The sequence below is a fragment of the Rhyacophila brunnea genome, unplaced genomic scaffold (genome assembly GCF_057557595.1).
Source record: "Rhyacophila brunnea isolate RB1 unplaced genomic scaffold, BYU_Rbru_1.0 scaffold_9, whole genome shotgun sequence".
Taxonomy (NCBI): domain Eukaryota; kingdom Metazoa; phylum Arthropoda; class Insecta; order Trichoptera; family Rhyacophilidae; genus Rhyacophila; species Rhyacophila brunnea.
Window position 1 is genome coordinate 9,909,354 of NW_028233361.1, and position 23,195 is coordinate 9,932,548.

The window sequence follows — 23,195 nt, forward strand, 5'->3', positions numbered from 1 at the left end:
TGGGTAAGGAATATAAAATAAGTAGGTAGGTACCCAGGCAGAATAAAAGCCCCACGCGAAAAAATATAACAGAACTAGCTACCAAACACAATTATTAATTATTTTGGAGCACTACCGAGGCATAGGTAATAATATAATAGGTGTATTGTGATATATTATTATGTAGAAAAAAATGAATCGTAGGTATGTAACCTGTAATAAAATTGATAACATTATGGAAATTATGAAGAAAAACAAAAAGGGGAGTGCGATGGCCGGGAATCGAACCCGGATCAACTGCTTGGAAGGCAACTATGCTGACCATTACACCACCATCGCTGTGGCGGCACCGACAAATTTTTTGTATTTAACATTCGTTACCTAAAAATATTTTTCTAATTTTATTTTCGGTTTTATATTGTATTTAAATTCAGCTTTTGAGTTCCAGTTTTGCTTTATTTTCAGTTTCTAACCTCAACAAGTAAATTCTTCAAAATATATGTTCAAAGAAAGTGTCACCTTAGGTAGGTAGGTACTCTGAATAGACCAATGTGGAATAGACTTATATTTTGCGAATAGGGATACCTATAATTCTATTGATTGTAGGTAGGTAGGTCCTAGGTACCTATTCTTCATTGGATAACAATAACACAATAACAATTTCTAGATGATATAGGTACCTAATCAATTAATATTATTTTTAGAGGGAACAAGGAAATATTATTCTATCATCTACCTACCTACAATACTTTTGAGTTTTGACAGAACCCAATCTTTTTGCAAACCTATAAAAATTTTATGCTGATCCACGCCATCGGGGCCATCTTTAGATACTTGAGTCGGCAATGGCTGATCACATTAAGGCTGATCATTAATGCCATCTATCCGCGAACTTTGAAATCAAAATCACCGTTCAGTCATGTCATGCAGCCGAACAGTGTTTTCCAAACTGTCGGCTTCCTGTAAAAAATATTTTTATATATACTTTTGAAATAGGGAAGGGGCGAAACCAAGAGTTTACCGTAAAACCCCCTAACTTCACCAAGTGTCCCTAACTTCACCTAAATCAATAAAACAATAGAAACTCATGTTTTTACTATCGCACCACTTTAAGCCACTAAGGCGATTTTAAAGATAATATTCGTCCTGTCACCACAAAATTTATTTAGGTATTAATGATATGGGGGGTAGTAATGTAAATTTTGGTAGCCACTGCTATAGAATGTATAAAAAAGGTTTCTTTCTGAATAAATTCTTTATTTTTTTACACACGCATTCAAAAACCTATTTTACTAACTTTCTGTTGACACTCCCTCGCTCGAGTCTGTTACTTAGTAGTTTTACTATATTGAATAAACTCTAGGTACATAGGTACTAAACAAACACATTCTGTTTGAGTCTTCTTTGCTTGGAGTCTGTATATTTTTTGCAGTGACATCCCTAGACAAAATGCCGCCCCATTTTTTATACAGTTTTTTTCATCATCTTTTCATAACTGCAATATCTAAGAAATGTGCTTTATGGATACATTTACTCTATTAGTAACAATAATAATATATTCATTGACTTGTTTTCTTTTTCAAGTAAATGGGGAACGTTTTTTAGTCATCTTTACACGATTTAAGAATTAATACCCTCGTCGCCATCACGAAACAAATTGACGTGTTCAAAGCTCGACGTTCGCTCTCCGATTGCCAGCAAGTCCAAAATTTCGTCGCACCTATAGTTGAAAATTATTTGCCATTTCACCGAAGTACCATCTTAAGATATTTTATGATTGTGCTGTTTTTTTTAATTTTCTTCTATTCATTGTCTAATGGCAATAACATCATAATTCCTTTATCTCACAAAGGCACGTCCCCACTAATATTCCCTCTGATTTTTCTATTTTGCATAATGGATCATAAATTTTGTGGAAAAAATATTACATGTAGTGCATCCTGCTGCCAGAGTGGGGGTACGCCTTCATAAAGTAAAAGATATATACCTACCTACCTCTTTCTTTCAGCGCTCGAATTGGAATAGTTTATGTACCGGAGCGCACGACAGATTTATGAAGATATTTAAATAGTTATCAAATCGCACCGTGAATGTAAAACCAAGGCATCTGCAAATTTTTCAATTTAGAGACTGCAAACTTGATAATGTAAAAGTGAAGTAACTGAAAGAACATGCAATATAATGTAGATATAAACCAAACACATATTATGATTTTTTTTAGAAACTCTATTTATTCTAACAAAACGAAGACTTCAAACCCTAATATCTCCAAAATATGTCATGTCTTGGTTTTACACTCACGGTGCGAAATTATACGTGTATTTCATAAAAATGAATGTGTTAAATTTTCTATTACATGCCCTATTTAGCTCAAGACGGTCAAATTATTTTTTCTACGAGGCGGAGCGATAATTATACTGATTTCACGAACAGGAACACGAATATCATCTGTAAGAGATCTTGGAATTACGTTTGACGGTAAACTGACGTTCAGTGGTCATATAGATACCATTTGTAAAAAGGTGCTAAAGATGTTGGGCTTTGTCTTGCATACTTCCCGGGTCTTTTCGGATGTTACGGTACTAAATATTCTCTACAACTCCTTAGTTAGAAGCAGACTTGAGAGTGGGTCTATTGTTTGGGCCCCGCATCAGTTGAAGTACGGCCTTTTGGTGGAGAGTCCAAAAGAAATTTTTAAGACTCCTTTACTTTCGGCTGTATGGATATTATCCGTGGCTCTATCCGACTGATTTTCTCTTAGGGATGCTTACATACTGTAGCTTAAAATTTAGAAGGGATCTTTATTTAGCAACATATTTTTTCAGACTTATACGCGGCGTAAATGTGAACTCTGCCATTCTTGGTGGTGTTGGCTTGTGTGTCTCTGATAATTACCTTAGTAATGCCAATTGGGAGGGCAGTAACCATGTTTAATGAAATCGCTTCGGATATTGATATATTCCACTTACGTGAGGTGAATTTAGGTGGACGTTGTTTTATGAGTTTTTAAGATAGGGTCTATCAAAGTTCACTCTGTGTGCTTCCATCTACTTTTATTTTGTTACTTATTTTATTTCTTTTCTTATTTTATTACTTATTCTCTGTATTTTTATTTTTAAAAATTATTAACACTTATTTTATGTCATGTCGTGAACGCTTTGAATTTATAATTTGTTATATATGTAAAATAAATAAATTTGATTTGATTTCATTTGAACTTGTATTTTGTAAAGAAATAAATTTTAAATCTGAATTGCTTGTAAAACTTATATGCGGTCATCTCCAAACTATGCAGGTTTCTGCCTCGGAATGAAGATATTGTTTTACCCTTACCTTTAACTTACCAATCCATGACAATGAATGTATACTATATAATTTGAATCTGCTTTAGGATAAAATTTCAATGGATCAGTGCATAAATGTCGTATGTTTGGAAAAAATTGAAGACAAAATGGATCATATATTATTAGACATATATATGTAGATAATATACAGTATAACCTCGTTTTTACGTGCCCGGTATTCACGTTTTCCCGGCAATTGCGTGTAATTTTTTCGGTCCCGATGTATTTCAGTACATTTAATACCCACATTTACGTTTTTATTTCCCGCGATTTACGTCGGAAATATTAAAAATATGCGAGTTACGCGCGCTTCTGAAGAACTGTCTGATGAAGACGAGGTTGATATTCCAACAAAAGAAGAAGCAATGAGGTTCACCGAGGGTTTAAAAACCTACTTTACAAACTTTGCTGATATCCAAGATGACACTTTTAAATGTTTATATAGTAGAAAGAGAATTACATAACAAAAAAAACAAAAATGCAACAAACTAGTATACATATGTACATGATTTTTTCAATAAAAATTTTAATTGAATGTTGTTTTTTAATAAAACGTTATTTTTTTAGAAACATAAAATTTTATGTTCTTTATTTCAATACCCCCCTTTTACATTTTCCCTCCAATTAGGTTTTTTTTTTCCAGTCCCTTAAAAAACGTAAAATAGGGGTTATACTGTATGTTGTTAGGTAACTTTCACTTAAGCTGGTTAGGTGAGTAAAATCCTCCCCTTCAAAATATCAATGAAATCATATTATATTACAACTGAATGTACAGGCATTTTCCACGACTCGACTCCTATGGAACTATCGTGCAATCAACCAAAATCCATTCAGTGATCAACGTGTTGAACACAGTGGCGCATTTAGTGATGTAGAGGCCCGACACACTGACTGATTTTGAGACCCCCTAAGAAAAAAAACAAACTAATTTTAATTTTCCAATTAATAAATCCATGTGTTCATGCAATTTTTATTTTGAATAAATTATGCAAACATGGTTTAATTAAATGAGTCTCCTTTGTTCCTCCAAATCATAATCCATAAATGGGTACATACATGTCACATCCCCAAATTGTCACCAATCGCGGGATGTCTCCTCTGGAGGTCTAGAGAGGCCGGAATCATTTTCGAGCAGATTCATAGTGATATGAATTGAATAAGGGTCGATTATGAGACAGACCAATTTTTGACACTATAATCTTCAATTTATTGTATCTAAATCTATTTTAAAAAATTTCTATATTTTGTCCATTGAAAAAAATTGCCGGCAACGTTGTTTTTGTGTGTGAGCTTGCACAAAGGGGAAGGGGTAACGATACCTCCCCGGCAGCGATGTCGGAAACGCGAAAGATCTTTGGCAGTAGAATCTTCTAGCCATTGAAACTGTAAACAGCATCAATCTCGCCCTTCGCAAAAATCAGATAAAATTGTATAAAAATGTAGTAACCAGTATTATTTAAATAAGTCTCGCCGTTTTTCGACAATCATTCCGAGTTGATCACTCCCAAAGACCCAAAGAGACGATGCCGTCAACCGGCTTACTGAGCGAGAAGGAGAATGCATGTTCTCGCTCTCGCACTTGATGGGAGATGACCTACAACAGAATACTTACCAATTTAATAGCTGATCTCTGTTAATTGCTTAATATTTATATGTACATGCGTACATTGAAAAGAAATCAATATCAAAGATACAAACATACATATGAGGCACATTTTTTTGTTGTTTACTGCTTGTATCTATGTACCTACTTAATTAGCCTATTTTTACTTCTAATCAAGACCTATTAGAACCCCTACTTTTATGCATGCTTTGGGCAATACCTATTTTCTACTCAGTTTGTGAGAAAAATGCATCTTTTTTTCAAATTTCAATATAATTTAATACAGTAAAACCTCGTTAATACGAATTCCACGGGACGGAAAATCGAAAAAAAATTCGAATTATGAAATGTATGGGGGAAAAATATAAAAATTTTGAATTTTTTTATTTTCATTAATATCATTTACGATCCAGAGCTGTGCCTACCAAATTTCCGGTTCTGTATGTTTTAATGGGTCATAAAATGTCAGGATTATTTTTATTACCTTCTTAAAGTAATTTATGATGTGTTAAGAAAAGTCTGTCACAATTTTCAATGACTGGCTCATGAAATAATGTACTTTATTACGATTTATTGAATATTTTTATATGCCAGGACTCTGAAATAATTTCGAATTACAAAATTTGAATTAAAGGTATGGTTTTATATGAAAATAATGTTAAAGGGACTTTTTTTTCGTGAAAATTTCAAATTACGGCGAATTTCGAATTATCCGTGTTCTTATTAATGAGGTTTTACTGTAACAGAGTGGCAGGTTTTAACTCTTCGGAGGCCCTCTTTTAAATTTTCCCACAAATCGGAAGCGCGCTTCTGGTTGAACATGCTTACTTAGTGTATAATATAATCGATAGTCAAAATATAGAGTCAAGAGGTAAGCAAAATTAAAATTGTTTATTTAATTTCTGATTAAAAAATGACAGATGTCGGATTATCAGGCTATCTGTCGAGCGCGCACATCGGTCTAGACCAGTGGTTCTCACATGAAATTTAACTGTGGCCGCACAATTGACATTGACAGTTCTATGGAAACGTCTGGTGGCAGCACCAAATTTCACTTTTGTTGTGATTGAAAAAATTAAAGCTAAATTTTATTTGCTAAAAAAAATTGATCAAATTATTTATATTTAGACAAGTCCATTTAATATCGTGCAACTGACTGAAATATTATATTGCAGTCCGAAGACTCCAACAAAACAAATTTGAAAATGGTATTACCTCATCTCTCTCTCTCGAATACGATAAGTATTAAATAAAATGGACTCTTTCCATATTTGGTCCCACATTTAAACAAATACTGGTCTAGACTGCAGCAACTATATCGTGAAGCATGGCCGTTTCGAGAACTACACTCCTCCCTAACCCTTTCCTCTTCGTTCCCCTCGCCGTGCAATCATTTGACGTTCGTTATTTGTGTGTGCTGCAAGTTCGTGTTGAAGAGTGATAGCAGGAGGATTATAAGTCATGTTATAGCCTACTGCGAAGAAAAAAAAAAGTGAGCTCACTGGGCCCATAAATAAGGTTGATGATAGAATCGCTGCAATGACAGGTAGATATTCTTTGACATTTCAGTGTTACCATAATTATAACTAAAAATATCCCTACAGATTGGAAAAATAGTGTCATCTGATATTGTATTCAATATTCACATTCTGAATCAAAGTAGGGAAAAAAAGTCTTTACTAATACTGGCGATCCTTTCATAATATATCGCAGCGCCACAACGGCGGCCATGACACTTCTAGTTATAATTTTCGCAGTCTACACATATTCACTCAAAATGGCCGATTCATGACATTCTATAAATTATAGTCTATAAACACAAAGAATAAAAAAACGGTTGTTTTAAATAAAATATGATACTTATTAATATTTTACTTCGTAAAAGACATTCAAAAATTGTTTTTCCTTCTACAATTTGAACACATGTTGATTATAACTAGGAATCGAACATATTTAAAAATTTCAGTACATACATAATGAAAAGTACACTTGCAATGAAATAAGTTATCAAAGAAAATATTATGAATGTAACATTTACAAAAAAAAATACACATGACTGGTAAATTCTTTGCTCTTTGCTCTTTAGATGGAAAAACTAATAATAAATCCACATATCAACAAAAAATATACACGGAAATCATGAAAATGTGGTAATGTTTATTATGCACTATTATCATTACTTATTCATTTAGGTTTTGTCTCTTGATCGGTGACATATCGTACATAAATAGTGTCCTCTGGTTTAGCATCTTCAGAATCTTCGGAGTCTCCCAAATTTGAACAGGCAATCGCCAGCGCCGAACCGTCGTGACAGAAGCTCAGCGAAGTTATAGACGTGTTGTAACGGTGGAATTGGCAAAGGCGCTTTTTGTTGAATCCGTCCCAAATATTGACATAGCCGTCTGAACCTCCCGTAGCGAATGTGTTGTAGGCTGAGTGGAAACTTATCGCGTTGACTGGGTAAATCTTCTCGATGCCTGTAAATACAGAAAAGTACAATGAATCATAAGATTACATAAACTCAAACGTAAGACAATCTTTATATAAATACGTTTATATGAATAAGGCGGCCAAGTACCAAAAAATTTAAAACTGATATTTTTATCAAAAAATGTTCTACGTACCAACACCAATAACGTCAACTATGGTCTAAGTGCCTCAAGCAAGTCAAAAAAATACAGCAAAATATTTAAATCTGGCGATGTTGTAAGTCCGTTGGCATGTTTTATTTATAATGGTGTAAGTAGCACTGCAGTGGTCAACGGCATTCAATACAAAATGGCTGACGACGGTGTGTTGACACTCAAGAGTTCTTAATTCCTAAAACAATGGAAGCTGTCGAGATTTCTTCACTGTGAAACATATTTTTAAAAATGTCTGCTTCATGCAATTTTACTGTAATGACTCAGTATTTTGTAACCACAAGCAATACTACTTTTTGGTACTTAGCGCCTTAATTAATACACATATTCATATGTTGTGCCTTCCGCTCCCTTACCCTCAGGGTTCATGATACGACACCGTACAAAAATATTATGCACACTAATTTTTGCACAAGCATCATTTTCGTGCCAATAGAAAATCCTCGATCGTTCCATATAGTGGTAAGATGTGTTATCGGATTTTTCGCAATCTGTGTGCGCCTTCTTATTTCTGCTTCACATCCGTCTTTTCGACAAATGGTCGATCCCAAATATACATACTAGTTCACTGTTTCAAGATTTCGAAGAATACTTGCAGCAGGTAGAAGGTTAACCCGATCGATAACCATTAACTTGGTCTTATTCACAACATATCAGATGAGCGTGAAGTTGATAGTTTTGACAGAAATTAAGTCATAGTCGGAGAGGCGCCCAGCAAGAGAAAGTGATGTAATAGGCTTGACGGATTCAGGTGAAGTCGGGAATTGACACCGCAACAATAATCAAATTTGCAATGTGTATTTCGTATGCACTATAGATTCACCAGTATAAGACTTAGTATAAGACAGTATAAGACAACTTAGTTGTCAGCTGAGTGAGGGCGCCACATGCTAACATTTGACATATCATTTCATACTTTTTGTACTGAGATGAGCTTAGTTCTAAATTCAAACACCTGACGATTTATGATGGTATATCTATAGAAGAAATCGCATCTGCACATGTTCAAGATTAAATCGTTTCACTATTATAGGTGTACACCAGAGACGTGCGGTCCATACATGCTGTATATGCGAAACATCCCCAGAAATATTTCATAATTTATTTATGGTATATTTCGTAAATATTTTTTGAATATTTCTGAGCTACCATACGTCAATAATAAACACCATATTTCATCATCCGCTGCCTGCCACGATTGAATCAGTTGCAATTGATACCTACTATGTAGTAAAATAATAAAATATATTTTATGATTTTTAACAACTAAAAGTCACCGCACGCCACTGGTGTAATCCTAATGGACGAGTATCTTCAGAACTACTCATTACACATAAATAACCGAAGACCAAAAATGACGATATCCATACCTGCTTCTTTAATCCTGTGACATTTAAAGGCATACTTCTTCTTCTGCACTTCCGGATTGCTATCTAAATACTCCACCGCAACTCGGCCTTCTATTGAGCTCAGCACGTATCCTTGCTTGTTGGGGAACACTCGGATACATCGGGTCTGGTACTTAAGAGATGACTCCCGTCTTTGGTTCACTTGTGCCATATTCCGAACGTCCCAAACGAATATCTTCCGGCCAGAAGTCCCTACTACAAACTTCTCCCCGATGATGCTCATAGTGTATACCTTCAAGGAAGCCAAAATATTAACACACAAACAATAATGTAAGCCTGTAAAAATAACCACAATTATAGACATGCAGGGCGGGCCCAGGTCTTTTCAAATAAACATCTCCAATTCGCTCTGTCCTTGTAGACTGTCTTTTAAGCGTCAATTACATTGAGCTACTTTACGAGCTGTTTGTTGGCGAATTTACAATTTGGCTGTAAAGTCGCCCAGTGTAATCATCAAACAAGCTAACAAGCAGATTGTAAACACTCTGCCGAGAAAAGTTGAAAGCCTGTCAACTATACACGCTACACGCCGGCGTGTGGGCCTACTGCGTCTGTGCTGTAGAGCGCAATAGCAACCTCCCGGTAAAAAAACGAACTACGTTCTGTCAAAATAGTCGCTGGCTTGTGGCTTTTCAGCGAATGGAAAGTTTTGTGTGTCATCATCATAATCGCAGTAGCTGAATCGCCCGCTATTAAATTCGCCAACAAACAGCTCGTAAAGTAGCTCAATGTAATTAAAGCTTTAGTTCCGAATTCAAATTCAATTTACAACAAATTTCAAATTATCCATGATTAATTAATTTTGGGGATTTACAGGACATTCCTAATAATTCTTTTTAGTCTATATTAGTTCTTTGTGTGCAGCATATTATAGACCAGTGATGGCGAACCTATGGCACGCATGCCACTAGTGGCACGCGAGATGATCTTACATGGCACGCAAATGTTTGAAGAGAAAAAAAATAGATATACCTAATAATTTTAAACATTTTTTTAGAAAAAAGTTTTACAAATAAATATAAGCACCTATATTATATAATATTGAAAAATAACGACGACATAGTTCGGTTTCTAATAATATTTACCAATAGATGCGAAAACTAAATTCAAGCATAAATGACAGACCCGCATTATATAAAAAATAGTAGGCGGATACTCTTCAAGAATAAGCATTGCGTTTAATTTTAATTGCATAGATCAGTCCTTGGATTTTATGTGTCACACATAGTATTATCGCATTGACCTCAACAGGCGGCGGGAAAAGCCGCGCCTATAACCTCTGATTTTGATTGATTTAAATCACTTTACAATACTTGAGACCACTCTAGCGTGAGAATGTCTCGTCTGACCAGAGCAATTCTAGCGCATATTTTGGAGTAAAGAACCAAACTAAGTAATACTCGAAAACTCAATTATATTTTTAGAACTTTTTAAATATAATTCTTATAACTATTTTTTAATTTTTTCCGTATGTTATAGACCCTGTTATAGACACTATTCGACACAGCCGAAAATCCCTATCATTTGCAAGTCTTAGTGTACGGCCAGGGTGGACGCGTCCGGCAGAGTGTTGAGCGACGTGCGCAACTCAAACGTATAACCGTGTGTGAAAATATTCATAGACAATGTCTTTTTTTGGTTATACGTTTATACGTTTGAGTTGCGCACGCCGCTCAAAGCTCCGCCGAACGCGTCCATCCTAGCCGGGGACTTATTGCGTCTTCATAAGTCATGCTAGGAGCTTGTAGCTTCGTCGTATATGCCCTGTGGATGATATTTACTAGTACCCTCCCAGGACACCAGAATCTCAGACTCTTTCGGCTGTCACAGCATGTGGCTGAACCAGGTCCAACATCACATATACAACATTATATATATATATATATTTATGCCTTCTAACGAATCATTTCAAATCCACTCATTTTGCATGGCATTAAGAAAAAAAATTCAAATTTCATATTTCCACCACAAAAATGTGTCATAGTGAGCTGTCATACTGGAAACAGATGACCGTATAGCATTGAGGCCAAAAAATTACACATCATTCGTGCACCTACTTGCTAACCTAATTTTGAATCATTTAGAATTCTAAATCAATATAAATATGATTGTATTTCTAATTTAATTACCTACCTATTTTCTTCTGTCTTTCCCTTGTGTTCCGGTGGTTGTTATTACTAATTTTTAAGTGTTTTATTCAGATATGAATTTGACCTATAGGTACTATATATACAACCAGCTCAAGATGCGCAGCTCTATAGTGGGGTATTATAACGGCTCGTGTTACGTGAGCGACGTTGGCGAAACGATGAGCGGCGCGCGCAACTCAAACGTATAACCAAAAAAAGACTGTTTACAAACATTTTCACACACGGTTATACGTCTGAGTTGCGCGTGCCGCTCAACGCTTCGCGCGACTTCACCCACGTAAAACGCCCCATTAGTGTATTACAGTTTTATTAAGATCATTTGCATGTCATTTTAGTTATAAAAAAAAACTATAATGAGAATAATCATTAAGTTATATTGTAATTATTAAATCTTACGCGTTCGTTTCCCTGGTTGTATGTGCCGACGCACTGCGGAGCTCTACTGTCCCACAGTTTGACGGATCCATCCCAGCTACCGGTTAGTACGCCGTTAATCTCGTTAGCAAATTCCACACATCTAATGGCATCTTTATGCTCACCCATTATGGTCTCCATATTGCTATTGAAATCGTACATCTTCAGGGTATTATCCAGACCACCACTATACGAATGAACCGCATCCTGAAAATACAATTTATATTTGCAATACTTAAGTAAACGCACTGCAAAAGGTTCTTCTGGGTACCCTTGATCTAAATATTAAAAATAATAACATGTGAATTCAATTGCTGCAAGCAGGATTCAAATTGTCCCCCGATACTATTATAAGCGCAATGCACTAATCTCTGCTCATCAACATTAAAGAACACAGTACAGTACATTCTCAGTAATCCGCCGCTCGATTATCCGACAACTACTATAATCCGCTGTTATTTTCACTAGTTGAAAGCACAAAAACAAGCTCTATAATTTATTCGTGTATCAAATTCAGTAGTCCACCGCGTAATAACACCGCAGATGGGACGGTTTTATTTTGGAAACTTCTCCCTCGTAAAACGTATCGCGAAGAAAGTGCCCAAGGATCGCATCGCAATAATTATGCCGTCCTCCAATGCGACCGGGACACACAAGCTGAAGCTTTTGGTCATAGGGAAAGCAAGGAATCTTAGACCATTAAAGAATATCTGTCTCACTGAACAACTGGTTGTGTCAAGTGATTTACTGTTTGTTATGTAGTTAATAAACTTAGTTTATAAATATATACATTATATATGTAATTTAATAAATATTTTATTTTGAATATAGTAAAGTTAGTTATATGCTAGTAATATATGCTAGTACAAATTTCTCAATAAAAACTATTTTTACGATTACCTGTTTTAATTTTTACCATATTTTGTATGTATGCACTATAATCCGCCGCTTTCACTAGTTGGACACTTGTCTGGTTTTTGGGGTGGCGGATTACTGAGAGAACACTGTACTCAACTATTTTCTTTGATTTTTCATATACAAGGTTAACTTCAATGAAAGGTTTTCTTTAAAGATATTTTCACTGATTACGAAGTTCAAAGCCAACTTGGAAATATTTTGAAAAGAAATGCTTTATTCACAAAGCAAAGATTTGTTATTAACAATTAAATTTACCTTGAAGCAGACATCCAGAACTGGCAGTTCGTGAGTATATTTATGTCGTTCCACATTCGTGGATATATCGTAAAGCCTTACAGTGCAGTCCCAAGATGATACCAATAAAAACTGATTGGATTTTGGGGCAAATTTAACAGATGAAATCGTATCCTCCGGCGGATTTTTTAATTTAAACTCGGTACGAGATTCTGAAATCGTCATTTCTGAAAGAAATATTCAATAACATTGCATAAACAAAAATGAGAAATTACATGATCCTGGCGAAGAAAGCATTAATTATTTAAAATATATGATAAAGAGCGATTCAAAAACAATATTTACTTGTTATTCTAAAATAATAATATTTTAGGTTAACTGTCGGCAGACGCTGAGCAAAAATTTAATAATTGCCATGTGAGAGAAAAACTAAAAACATTCACACTATTCCATAGACCAAATAGGCTTAATATACCTGCTTCACTATTCAATAAATAATTATATAAACCTGAATACATGCGTAGAAGTGTGTGGCACTAAATATTTTGTCATGAAAATGGTTTTTTGTGTGATTATAAATTATATTCTAATTGATATATTGATATAAATGTATAATGCAGGTGCTCCATTGACAAGCTTGAGGATAATAAGTGTGACTATTCATATACTGTTGCCCTTCATTACTTTCATTTTATTATAATAATACTAGCTGACCCGGCAAACGTTGTTCTGCCATATAAATTATTTATAGTGAATATTTTGGTTGTTAATAAATAAAAAAATAACTAATGTATTGTAAGTGTGTGGGGTGGGATCTATGACAGAAAGAGGAATGGAGCGCTGTAGACGATGACCGCCGATAAAAACAAAAAAACACCAACCATTCATTTTCTCAATTCAATGTAAGTATTTCATTAAAGTAACGTAGGTACATATTCATTGTTTGATCTCTTAAAAGTTAAATGTAAAGTGAACAAAATTAATATATTTTGTATCCTAAAGTAGAAAAATGAAATAAAGAAAATCAATTTGAAGAGCAATAATTGAGTGTACGATATTTTTTGTCAGTCCATCTTTAGCCAACACAAATAAGCTCGATGGTTTCCCACGCGAGAACATGCCACGTAATTATTGTCCATGTGAAAAACATCCAAATCTAAGCCGCAAACAGACATCGCTTGGCCTTGAGCCTTATTGATTGTCATTGTGAATGCCAATCTAATAGGAAATTGAACGCGTTTGAATTCAATTGGCACGCAGTGAGAATCATTGGATTTTGTGGCAGCAAAACATTTTCGGCTCGGAATTTGCCATTCAAAATGGTGGCTTCGATAATGTTTTTCATCAATTTTTTAATGACTAATCGCGTGTCATTGCACAGCCGTGGTGGGTTCAAATTCCGGAGTAAAATAACCAGAGATCCAACTTTCAGTCGTAGAAGGTGTGTTGAGATGCCTGGCAAATCCAGTGAGTTCAAAAACCCTGTTCGATAATTTACAGCTTCGTTGACATCGCAAACTGTATCGATCAATTCATATGATACCAAGTCGCCTGGCAACGACTGCTGTATCTTGAAGTTTAAATCGTCGACGTCCACATTTTTTGCTGCCAAAATGGCTCTTTCTGCCAGCCTCGCATGAATTATGTATTGTGTGCGTACATCTGGAAATATGCGGTCAATGAGAGCATTTTGCTAATCAACGATTATGCAGAAATTAGTGGGCAATTTTATGCATCCAGTATTTTCATAGACAGCAACTTTTCCATCGCCGATATCTAACAATTGGTTCGAGAATGTGTCAGCAGATGGATTTTGTAGCATTTGGACGCGCATGTTTATTTTTAGCTGGACTTTTTCAACATTACGTCACAGTGGCGATGATTTCAAGCAAGCGTACGTTGAACGTGGAATGATGGGAAGTGTTTGTCTGAAATCACCTGAAAGGAGTAACAGAGTGCCGCCGAATATTTTGTCGTTGTTTTTTTTTATATCTTTGAGTGTTCTGCTCAACGCCTCAAGAGAATGTTTGTGTGCACTATGGCATTCATCCCAGATGATAATTTTGCACTGTGGCCATGGACGATTGTTTTTTTTATGTTGCACACTGCGTCTGGGTTATTTTGAATATTCAGTGGCAGCTTAAATGCTGAATGAGCTGTTCTGCCTCCATCCAATAAAGTTGCTTCAATGCCAGATGATGCAACGGCCAATGCGATGCCATTATTTGATCGTATTTCGGCGAGAATTAGCGAAATGAGAAATGTTTTGCCAGTTCCACCTGGTGCATCAAAAAAAAAGAATCCACCTTGTCCCGCCGAAACTGCCAGCATAATGCGGTCGTAAATGATTTTTTTGTTCATGAGTCAGTAGTGGGACATTGCGAGTAACAATCGCTGCCATTTTGCAGTATCGTACTGCAGTTCACGATTCATTTCGGTGTCCATTAAATCAGAAGTACTTCGATTTGGCGAACTCATACCGAAATGACTGAGTGGTAAATTGGCAATGACAACGCAAAGATCCTCGATAGCAATCAATGCTTCATTGTACATAGCGTCGCTGAATGTAATCGTTAGATTGTTGCACCGTGTACGAATACGATGCAATATGTCGTCAGTCATTGTATCTTTGTGCTTATCCCACAACGTGTCTGCTCGTCCCGGGAAACATGTAGTCAACACTATAGCGAATAGTAGACGAATTTGTGTTGCTGTACAGCCCAATGCTGCTTCAGCAAGCATGTCGTCCCAGTGATTGTCGTCTTCGAGCAAGCCGAGTGCAAGGCATGCATCTTTATATGTTGAATACTGTTGTCCATTCAGTTTGCGTACCTATATCTTGAAATGACAATCGGCTGGTGACATTAACCAACAACAACATTCGCAGATAGAAGCACTCAATCTGCCTTGGACTGACTGTATATACTCGACCCAAAGTGTTTGATTTGAATAGGCCGGGGCACGCAACAATTGGCGTGCCTTGCTTTCGGGGCATCCATTTTTTTGTTTGATTCCATGTGAAATAGCGTGTTACTTCGGAATAGAGTAGTGTTCGTGCAAAGGCACCGAAAGTATCCGCACGATTACACAATTAGAAAAATTCGGTGAGTGTAGTTTTTGGTGGATTTATGGCACGCTCAATTGCAATTTCGTTGGTGAAAAATCCGCGCTGGCCGTTTTCAAGATGGACGGCTAAATGTATAACTGCTGGGTCCCGTTCATGAATTGAGAAACCAAAGATACACCAGACAGCTTCATTGGAGCTGATGTACCAACCAATTTGGTAGCCCATTATTTCGTCGTTGTCATTCAATCGAGGAGCATTCACATCGGTATTTTAAATTTGAAACACAGCCATATCGCTACCTCTATTCACATACTTGCAAATGTATTTGATGCTCTTCACCGAACTGCAGAACTCAACATTAATAATATTAGCATTGAATGTTTTGCTCAGCAGAGGCGAATATGGTACCACCCAACGATTGTCAATGTCAATGTCTGCGTTGTTAATAGTTTGCGTAAATGATTGTCCACCATTATCAGTATTTCTTCGACGATATATTGGATATACGTCATCATTTGTGTCGTTAGTGAAATGTTTAGGAAAACGCTTTGTACAATTTCCATCTGCCATGCAAGGCGAAAAACGATTCAGATCACCGCATGGGCCATGAATCATGTTTGTGGTAACAATATCGAAGAGTAGTTGATCAGTAGACGGATCTAGAATTTCCGCGGATATTCCACTATCAATTTCCTCAGGGCGTATTTTGTCGACTAACCAAATCAAAATGTGTGCATGAGGTAATCCTCGCTTTTGCCATTCTACCGCTATTCTACTACATCCAGCAACGTGCGGGACCAAATACGTGTAATTTTGTATTGAAGCTCATTAAAGACTTCAATTTTTGTTTAAAGACACGTGCTGTAATGTCATGACGATGTATTGCATTTTGGCCTGGCAATAGCAAAGATGTAATCTCCTGCCACTTTGGATTACAATATGTAAACGTTATAAATAAACACGGTCGTCCGTACTCGCGCACGAAAGTCATAGCACTCTGTATATTATATTCTTGCATTATGACGTGGACTGCCTACGTACGATGATGGTAGAATGATAGAGTTACCAATTTCGGCGGTTTCGGCGTCGCTCATGATAGCGTCTCGCAAGTGAATGTATTCTTCCGCACGCAGCTTCTGTTGATTGTGTCGTAAGAATCGCAGTCGTTCGCTCTCTACCTTCGCGCACATGTCGACCATGAAATGTTGGCACAGCACACGACATCGCAGAATGACGTTGTCCTGACCGCGTCGAATCATCATACGATACGCATAAAAATCCATCGAGCTCACTTTCTTGTTTGTTTCGGCTCCTGTAACAACATATTCAAAAATATTAATTCATTCATAAATATTAATTCAAAATGAGTAATGATGTTCATAATTAATGAATTAAGTACCTGTGGCGGGATCTAGTTGTTTAATGTTTATGAAATATCCGTCTTGTCCCTTCCAGAAAATTAGCGAATATTGGAAAGCGTCGTATGAACGGTGTGTGTCAGCGATGAACTCCAGATTATTGTTTCTTCTTCGAATCACGATTTCTCGCGTCGATCTGCGGTCGCCAACCATGATTCCAGCAACGTCGTCAATAACAGGCGCAATGAATCGACGCAAGTGCTCTCCAGCTGGTGTTTTATCAGGATTGATGACAATAGCGTGATTGTCACTTTGCAATTCGTGCATGTGTGATTTGAAGAATTTCAATAATTCGTTGTGCTCATTCAATAGGGCGTCCAGTTCAGCGACGATGCGCCTGGCGAATTGAGGTTATTGTAGCCGCAACGTGCATTCACACGATTGATGTCCTCACCGCCCATGAAGTAGATTTGTAAAAAATTATGTAGTTCGTTTGGCATTGGCAGCAATGAGCCTACATTGCGGTATATAATACTTGGCCTTTGATTTTGAACGTAGAATGGAATTGTTGACCATTGCCACACTTTTGTGAACTATTTCTGTTGCTCCGAACGAAGTCATTTGGAAGCATGAATTGAATGTGCGAATGGACTTCAGGAACAGGTTTGAATCTGGAACCGTGCCGATAAGCAAGCCGTTCAATGGTTCTGGTAGTATCTCAATTTCTGGTAGTTGCACTTTTCCTGATGCGCAACACATCCCGGCTGACTATGTTTGAATTTGAGCGCATGACAATGGGGACATTCTTTGTCTATAGCACCAACCAGCACTTTCGGATGAGCGGAATGTTCAATATCTGGCTCGTACTCGAAAGCGAGACGAAGGAACGAAGCGGATGTAAATGCTCGATGTACTTGTTGGCGTTGTCGGTCATTTGCTCTGCATGTGTTAACTACGAACCGGCGCGCTTGTCTCCGTTCCAATTGTCGTTGTTGCACGAGATGCACGCAATTGCGACATGCTCACACGAAAATTTTCGTTATCTTGTTGGATTTATTCGTGTTTTTTCTGCTCTACTATTTCACATGTTTGTTGCTTTATTTGTTCGACGGCCCAATTGGGCCCCCTTGCGTCTTGCTGGCATTGTTCACTGTAATACACGCACACAAATAGATAAATTAAAATAAATCGTACAAAATTTTGCACGCACTGCGTTGTGATATGCCGAATGAAATGTCAAAATGACGCGACGCTTCTCGTGAATTCTTCTCGGACGTAGCGCCATCTGTCATTCAACAACATAAATCATTTCGTTCTGTTTGAAATACGAACGACGGTTAAATTTGTTTACATAAAAATACCAAAATCGCGATTAAAAAATGGGAGGGTCGCGATTAAAAATGGGAGGGTGGGTGTAGGGGGGTGAAAATTTCGGGTTATAGGTTTTTTTATACCCTATACATTATATATTTAACACCCTGGAAAGCTCGCAATCATCGAAAAAGAGATGCAGAGATACAACGTAAATATAATGGGTTTAAGCGAAACACATTGGAAAGGATCCGGACATTTCGAGACTGAATTTGGCAACATGGTATATTGTTCAGGACAAGACGAAAGTCGAAACGGAGTAGCTTTTATTGTACCACGAACTCTCCGAGATAGTGTCATTGGATACAATTCGATCAGTGACAGGATAATAACAATAAAGCTCAATGCCCAGCCATGTTTGCTCAGCATTATACAACTATAAGCGCCTACAGCTGCATCGACAGACGAGGATAGCGAAGAATTTTTCAAGGAGCTAAGAAGCACAATCCAAGAAATACCCAAAAGAGAGATCACCGTTGTTCAAAGCGATATGAGCGCCAAAGTCGGTAATACCATGAACGACAATCATCTCAGAGAGTTTATCGGTAAATTTGGACATGGTAATCGCAACGCAAGAGGGGAAGATTTTTTGCAGTGCTGCGTAGAGCAGGATCTTGCAATCATGAATACATGGTTCCAACATCACCCTAGGAGATTATATACATGGATCTCACCTGGTGATCGCTGTAGAAACCAGATTGATTTCATAACAATCAATAAAAGATGGCGGTCATCAGTGTTTAATGTACAAACCTACCCAGGTGCAGACTGCGGTAGCGATCACCAACTTCTTGTTGCCAATATGAGACTAAAGCTGAAAAAGACTAAACGATGTGAGAATACTCGACCGTTTATATTTAACGATACTACGACATCGCAATTTAGCGAGGAGGTGAATCGTAAAATGGCATCACTATAAGTAGACCCTAGCGACAATGTCGAAACAACATGGAATAAGTTGAAGGAAGCCACCTTATGCGCGATGGAGGAAGTCCAGAAACTCAATAACAGTAAGGAACATCCCAAAACGTCGCAAGATCTGGATATCTGATGAAAAATGGGAGGCCATACAAACAAGAGCCGATCTTAGAAATAAGGGACTTAATTGAACTATACAACATGCAAGGTACTCTGAACAAAACAGAGTTGTTCAGCGACTCTGTCGGCGGGACAAGAATCTTTTCCACAGAAATAAGTGTGAAGACATCGAAACCCATGCTGTCAGAGTAGAAACTCGCGATCTTTTCCAAAAAGTGAAAGAAATCACAGGAGATTTCAAGAAAATGAACTGGACCATCGAGGAAGAGGATGGCACACTACTTATGGAGTTGGATAGGGTCACGGCAAGGTGGAAAACATATTGTGAAGCCCTATACAGAGATACAGAAGAGGATGATGAGGTGGTTGACCTAAGTATCGATGAGCAAGAACCTGAAATACTTTTTAGTGAAGTGATAGAGGCAATAAAGATACTAAAAACCCACAAGTCACCAGGTGGCGATGGCATATCTGCAGAAGCCTTAAAAAGGTCAATGATGACCGAAAAAGAATCATACATCAATTATAATGCAACATCATCTGGAAAAGTGGTGTATGGCTCAAAGACTGGACAGAGTCAATTTTGATCCCCCTGCAGAAAAAAGGTTCCTCACGTAAATGTGAAAACTATCGAACAATCTCACTTATTCCACATGAAAGCAAGATCTTATTACATATTATAATCAGCAGACGTCTGAAGCATTTCATCGACCGACAAATACCCAAGGAACAAGCAGATTTTGTTATGGGTAAGGGAACTCGAGAGCAAATTCAAAACATCAGACAACTAATTGAAAAATGCAGAGAGTTTAATACCCCTATGATGTTATGCTTTATTGACTATCAGAAGGCATTCGACTGCGTAAGATGGAACTGTATGTGGAAGGTACTTCTGGAAATGGGAGTTCCATCACACCTTACCTGTCTCATCAAAAACTTATATAACAATAGCCACACAAAGGTAAGAGTAAATAGTGCGTTTTCTGAGAGTTTCCGAATTGATAAAGGAGTTCGTCAGGGATGTGTTTTATCTCCCCAGTTATTCAATATATATGGAGAGCATATAATGCGAAGAGCCCATGATCATTGGCAAGGCGGAATAACAATTGGTGGCCAGAAAATAAACAACTTAAGATTCGCAGATGATACTACACTAATCGCTGCTGATGAAGGAGAACTCACAGAGCTGCTACACCGGGTAGAGGAATAGAGTCGCAAATACGGCCTCCTTATTAATAGGAATAAGACCAAGTTAATGGTTGTTGATCGGGCCAACCTTCTACCAACACCAAGTACACTCCAAAACCTCGTCACAGTCGATGAGTTTGTATATCTTGGATCGACCATCAGTGGAAAGGGCGGATGCGAAGCAGAAATAAGAAGGCGCACACAGATTGCGAAAAATGCGATGATACGCTTTACCACTATATGGAAGGCTCGGGGAATTTCGATTGCCACAAAAATGATGCTTGTGCAAACATTAGTGTTCTCGATATTTATATACGGAGTCGAGTCGTGGACCCTGAAGGCAAGAGAACGGAAGGCAATTGATGCATTTGAGATGTGGTGTTGGCGCCGAATGCTTCGCATTTCTAGGACGGAGCACAGGACAAACCGGTCAATCATCCAGAGACTGAAGATAAAGGAACGGCTCTCGACGATATGTCTGAGAAGAATTCTGCAGTTTTTTGGACATATTGTCAGGCGCGGACCGGACAACCTGGAGAGACTGGTAGTTTTGGGTAGCCTCCAGGGAAGGCGAAGCAGAGGAAGAGCGTCTGCGCGATGGAGCGACCAAGTGAAAGAGCTGACTGGGGGCACCATCCATTCTGCCCTGAGAGAAGCGGAAGATCGAGAAGGATGGAAAGTCTTGGTCGCTCAAAGGATGGCGAAATTTAAATGTGGTCCTCGAAATACGATCCTCAGCCATGAGTGCACGACCAAGAAGAGAGAGAATAAAAAAAAATTGTTAAAAAAATAGAATTTTTTTCTGGATAGGGACACCCTAATCACCTAGCGGTATGAAATATACTTTACGATCTATTCTCACACCTAACCAAAGAGATTAGGGAGGAGTCCAATCTCTTTGTACCTAACAAATAATATACATTAAAAAAAATCATAAATATAGGTCGAGCCGTTTCGGAGGAGTGCGACCACAAACACCGTGACACGAGATTTTTATATTTAAAGAGAAGATTTAGGTAGGTATTTGCGACTAGAAGAATTTTTTTTATTTTTGAGTTGTACCTAGTTGTTCTAAAATTACATTTAAAAAAATGGCAATACTGAATCAAAATAGATGATTCAAAATGGCGTGGTGACAGTGGTGTTCTGTGTAGCTGTGAAAATTTATGTTGACGTAAAAAGTAAATTTATTTAACATACCTTTCACTGTGCTCGTTTTAATATGTTTTATTCAAATGTTATAAATATTCTTTTTGATACTTGCAAAAAACCGCAAAGTTTTCAATGAAATATACAGTCCTCTTTTGCAGTTATTAATTTTATTGATCTGCCAGACAGAGCAAGACGCTAGTATATAGCTTTCCCGCCAAACACATATTGTCTGAAATCAGTCAACGCCTATACACGTATTTTCTAAACGTCCGTTTTATCTTTCAGGAATGTAAAAGTGACATTGTTTTATTCATTGAAGACAATAATATTCGTTGAGAGATGCAGCGGCGCGGAGGAAAGCGTATCCGGATGGACGATCCTCCACCGGAATACGAAAATCCTATGACGCCGATGACCCCGATCGTGGACCATGGCGGACAGTCGACGCACGAACCAGAGCCTTTTCAAATGAATTACTCAGCATTCAATCAAAATGAAGCAATTAATTCAACGTGAGTTTCTTTCTTCAATTTCTCCACTCGATACAACAAAGATATGAACATGTATTTACGTTTCACAATCATAATATTTACAAACTTATAATAGCGCCTGTACACGTGCATGGAATTACTGTCGGCAATAGTGCTTAAAAGTGCTGACTGTCTCTCCAATGTCATTCTTCAAGAGTAAGCGAGGCGCGATGTTGTCATTTTATAGTACTATTTGACAGGTAGTGATAATCAGTTAAACCTTAAAATGAGTCTCTGCGCGATGTGGTTCGTTTTTTACCGACAGGTTCGCTACTATCGTTCTATTGCACATGCGCAGATATTGCACAGTTCAAATTGTCACTTAAATTCAGAAGCTTCTAAACTTTTTTGATTCATGCATCCAGTCTTGCAATTTGCACGATAATACGTACTGTGTACGGTTAAGCTCAAAATGAGTAGTTCGTTTTTTTACCGGCATGTTCGCCCCTATCGCTCTACTGCGCAGGCGCAGATCGAAAATAATCTTACTTTAATTCGGAACCTTCCAAACTTGTTCATGCACGCAATCTTGCCAACTGCAGGGTAATAGGTACATATTTTCCCATACATTTTCTTATTGTGCACAGTACTTGCTTGTGATGACCGCGCACATCTACCTAGCGACAGTTGCACGTAGCTTTCGAAACGTATAGATCAGTGTCTACCAAACTTTTTTACTTCACGGCACACTGGTAAATGGGATTTGTTCCACGGCACACCAAATAAAAATGCCTTTTGACCAATTTGTAGGTGTTTGTATGTGATTTTGACTCGGAGCCCGAGAAGGATGCAACTTGT

General features: G+C 37.4%; 2 protein-coding genes and 1 non-coding gene across 4 annotated transcripts in view; 1 reads left to right on the plus strand and 2 right to left on the minus strand.

Moving 5' to 3' along the window:
- Window positions 1-246: 246 nt before the first annotated feature.
- Window positions 247-318, minus strand: TRNAG-UCC (transfer RNA glycine (anticodon UCC)). Its single transcript has one exon. It is a non-coding gene; the product is annotated as a tRNA-Gly (tRNA).
- Window positions 319-6,769: 6,451 nt separating this feature from the next.
- Window positions 6,770-13,105, minus strand: Bub3 (mitotic checkpoint protein Bub3). Its single transcript, XM_085959767.1, has 5 exons — window positions 13,039-13,105; window positions 12,715-12,920; window positions 11,524-11,748; window positions 8,939-9,209; window positions 6,770-7,403 (listed from the first exon to the last, which is right to left on the minus strand). Exons 2-5 carry the CDS (start codon window positions 12,916-12,918, stop codon window positions 7,111-7,113), a joined length of 993 nt encoding a protein of 330 aa, XP_085815893.1. The 5' UTR covers window positions 12,919-12,920; window positions 13,039-13,105; the 3' UTR covers window positions 6,770-7,110.
- An 8,736-nt stretch (window positions 13,106-21,841) lies between these two features.
- SA1 (stromal antigen) overlaps window positions 21,842-23,195 on the plus strand; it is a 29,149-nt gene continuing 27,795 nt past the window's right edge. For both annotated transcript variants that reach the window (XM_085959768.1, XM_085959769.1), the window contains exons 1-2: window positions 21,842-21,896; window positions 22,153-22,379. In XM_085959768.1, coding sequence (XP_085815894.1) covers window positions 22,207-22,379 — 173 coding nt within the window. In that variant the 5' untranslated portion in view covers window positions 21,842-21,896; window positions 22,153-22,206. The remainder of the gene's footprint in view (window positions 21,897-22,152; window positions 22,380-23,195) is intronic.